The following is a 3,054-nucleotide window of genomic DNA, read 5'->3' on the forward strand; positions in this document are numbered from 1 at the left end:
TAAGTCATCCAGATAGAAGCTAACTCTTTAGCAGATAGCATTCTCTTCTGTAACCTCCGACAACAAACAACTCCATTGCTTGGTTGAGTCTCTACTATTTTTTTATTTGTCGAAAGGAAGTGGAGGCGGGATTTAGCATATATAGGGGTGGAAGGAATAATGGCCCACCTAGAGCGCAACTGAACTGAGAATGCATTACAGCGGGGGGCGCTGTTTTGCATGATGAATTGACTTTTAAAACACAGAGCGTGGGATTTTACCATGCAATAGATTTAAAGTTACTTTAAAATGATTTTTGAACCAAACCATGTATTGAAATGTCATTTTTAAATATTGAATTGTAAATTGTAAAATGCATAGTCATTTGAATTATGACATCAAAAACCCATGACAATTTACAATGCAATTGATTTTGTTTTTATTCAATATTTTATTTTGTAAAATTGTGATATTGAATTGTAAATTTTCATATTGAATTGTAAATTACAAAATGAATAATCATTTTGCAAGCCTGATTGAATATTGAATTGCAAATTGCAAAATGCATTCTCAAATTGCATGATGAATTTGCAAATTGAATCGTCAATTGAAAAATGCATAAAACTTTGAATTATGAGCAAAAAAAACTTCCATACCCTAAATTAACTTTTTTGGAGTGTGGAATCTATAAATGGGGCTTTAAAAGTTCTGTCTGTTGGTCATGGCCAAATTTTTGACAAATTGAAATAAAACTGTTTAATTTTTCAAAATATGGTCAAAAACCGTCTGTGTGCCCCCTACAGGTTGAAATGAGGTGTTACAGTTGAATCTTGTGATTGGTCAAAGCATCTAAGTTTTAGAAGTCTGACGTCATGGTCTGCAGCTCCAGTAATGATAACAGCCCAGCCCCCCAGCCCCACCCCTCTGACTGGATTTTCACATTTTGGTAGTGGGTGGAGTCAGCCTCCTACTTCCTGGTTTGGTGACCCTTTAAACCTTTCCCATAATCCAGCAGTGGTTCCTATATCTCACCTTCAGGACGAGCCGTAAGATGTTTTAAGAAAAAAGGGTTTAAGTTTAGTTGCAATGATTAATCTTCAAGACACTGGAAAAAACTGGATGAATGAGAACCTCCATTGACATATTTAGCGTCTTTGAGTATCTTTTAAAAGCGCTATATAAATAAAATGTGAAAAAAATTATTTATAAATAAAATGATCATCAGTGGCTCAAACTTCAAATGATTTTGCAGCAAGTTCTCATTTTAAATTACTTTTATTTATCTTGTTTCTTGCTTTTTTGTGTGACTATAATATATTATATATTTAAACATCTGAACGAATATATATTGAATAGCTGTCTCAGCCCTAAACGAGGACAGTCTCCTTCTTTCCTAGCACCTTTTTTTTGTTTTTACCAATTTTATATATAAATATGCTGCTAATTTTCGTTGTATACTGTACAATGACAAATAAAGACCTGGCGCTGCGCAGACCGCCTGCAGCGCGGTGCATGCTGGTTAGTTTCTGTCACCGAAGTCAAATGTGCGCCGTCACAAAGTATCACGTGAAAAGGTGCCTTTCTAAGTCAGAAAATAGGTACTGCGCTGGCTCCAAGAAGCCTTCAGGACTACAAAACAATGCATTGTGGGAAACGGTGTCCACACAGTTCTTGTAGTTCGACGTGAAAAAAACTGGAGCTAAATGAAGGAAATGGGAGTATTTTTTACTCTTTCTGGAAGGTAGTAAATCACTGATGAAAAAATAAACAAGATTTCAAATAATCTGTGGTTATGTGTGTTACTGTTGTCTTTAAAATTGACTTTAATTTCTATTTTATCTGTTTATTTTGGACAGTGCACATGAAATCAATCCCACAGCTATTTTTATTATCTGCTTTACTCTGAAAGATGTTAAAATAATACCAAAGACACAACAGCACAAATCAGCACAAATCATACTAGGAGGAGTAGAATATTAAAACTCAACCAAATGTTGAGGACAACCCAAAACTTGTTCTCGTGCAGTGTCGTCGTTCACTTTCATCTCAGGCGCCTTTCCCCGCCCCCTCCTACGTCAGCTTGGTCTCGCTGATGATGCAGGCGAGGAGCTGTTGTTATGTCATCTCAAACATAACTATAAAACTGCGGCAGAGAACAGACACGAGCTTTCTTCACTGGGAACGCATCTCTGCACTGATGGAGCTTTAAAGTCCTGCTGCCATGAAGAACAGAATCCAACAGCTTCACTGTGATTGGTTGGTAAATGTAGAAATTGTTTTTTACAACGTAATCTAAAGTTCCGACAGGACTTGAACGCATCGCTTACGAAACTAAAAAAATGTTTATATATAAATAAATAAAAATGTTTATATCTGATTAAACATGAGTTTGTGTGTTGTTTGTTAGTTCTGAGTTTTTTCACATCGAGTCAGAAAGTTGAGGTGATTTTAGCGGCAGCAGCAGACACGGCCACACTTCCGCTCTGAGAAGAGAGGCGCCTCTGTCCGGAAAAACTGGCAACCTCTCTTCTTTCTTCGGTACCTTGATTGCACATCGGGCAGCAGAATCCGTCCTTGGATCTGAATTCTTTCTCCCCGCAGCTGGACGCTGGTTCCGACAGGACCGAAACCAACCCAACTGAGGAGCAGAGCACACAGGAGAACCCGTAAAGGCCTGAACCGAACCGTCGATGCTGCTTTCGGTCCAGGAGGTTTTCAACACCGAGACTCACCGAGAATGAGCAGCGAGGAAATCATGTTACATCATGACGTAACCCGATAAATGGTTTCAACCATGATTAATCACGGTTTAGACGTTTTAAAAACACATTTATTCCTTGGCCTTACGGCTGACGAACGACGACGGTTGGAAGTAGATCGAAAACAACCGTGTTGCCAGATTGGAGAAATCAGCAGATTGTGATACATGTTTAATGAAATACAGAAAAAGCAGAAAAAAACAAATGTCTCCATCACAGCTGTTCAGTCATCACTCATCAGCACACGGACGTCCATCACGCAAGAAAACGAGCGTGGGGGCGGGTCTCCCTTGAGGGGGCATGACTCCTACCTGGG

General features: G+C 38.8%; 1 protein-coding gene across 1 annotated transcript in view; it reads right to left on the minus strand.

Annotated features, from left to right (window-relative positions):
• LOC112140016 (tumor necrosis factor receptor superfamily member 14) overlaps positions 1-2,739 on the minus strand; it is a gene marked incomplete at its 5' end in the record, with an annotated part of 7,927 nt that extends 5,188 nt beyond the window's left edge. The window contains 2 exon segments of the mRNA XM_024262915.1: positions 2,522-2,617; positions 2,712-2,739. Of these exon segments, the coding sequence (XP_024118683.1) occupies positions 2,522-2,617; positions 2,712-2,736 (121 nt within the window).
• Positions 2,740-3,054: the final 315 nt, after the last annotated feature.

The sequence above is a fragment of the Oryzias melastigma genome, linkage group LG7 (assembly GCF_002922805.2).
Source record: "Oryzias melastigma strain HK-1 linkage group LG7, ASM292280v2, whole genome shotgun sequence".
NCBI lineage: Eukaryota > Metazoa > Chordata > Actinopteri > Beloniformes > Adrianichthyidae > Oryzias > Oryzias melastigma.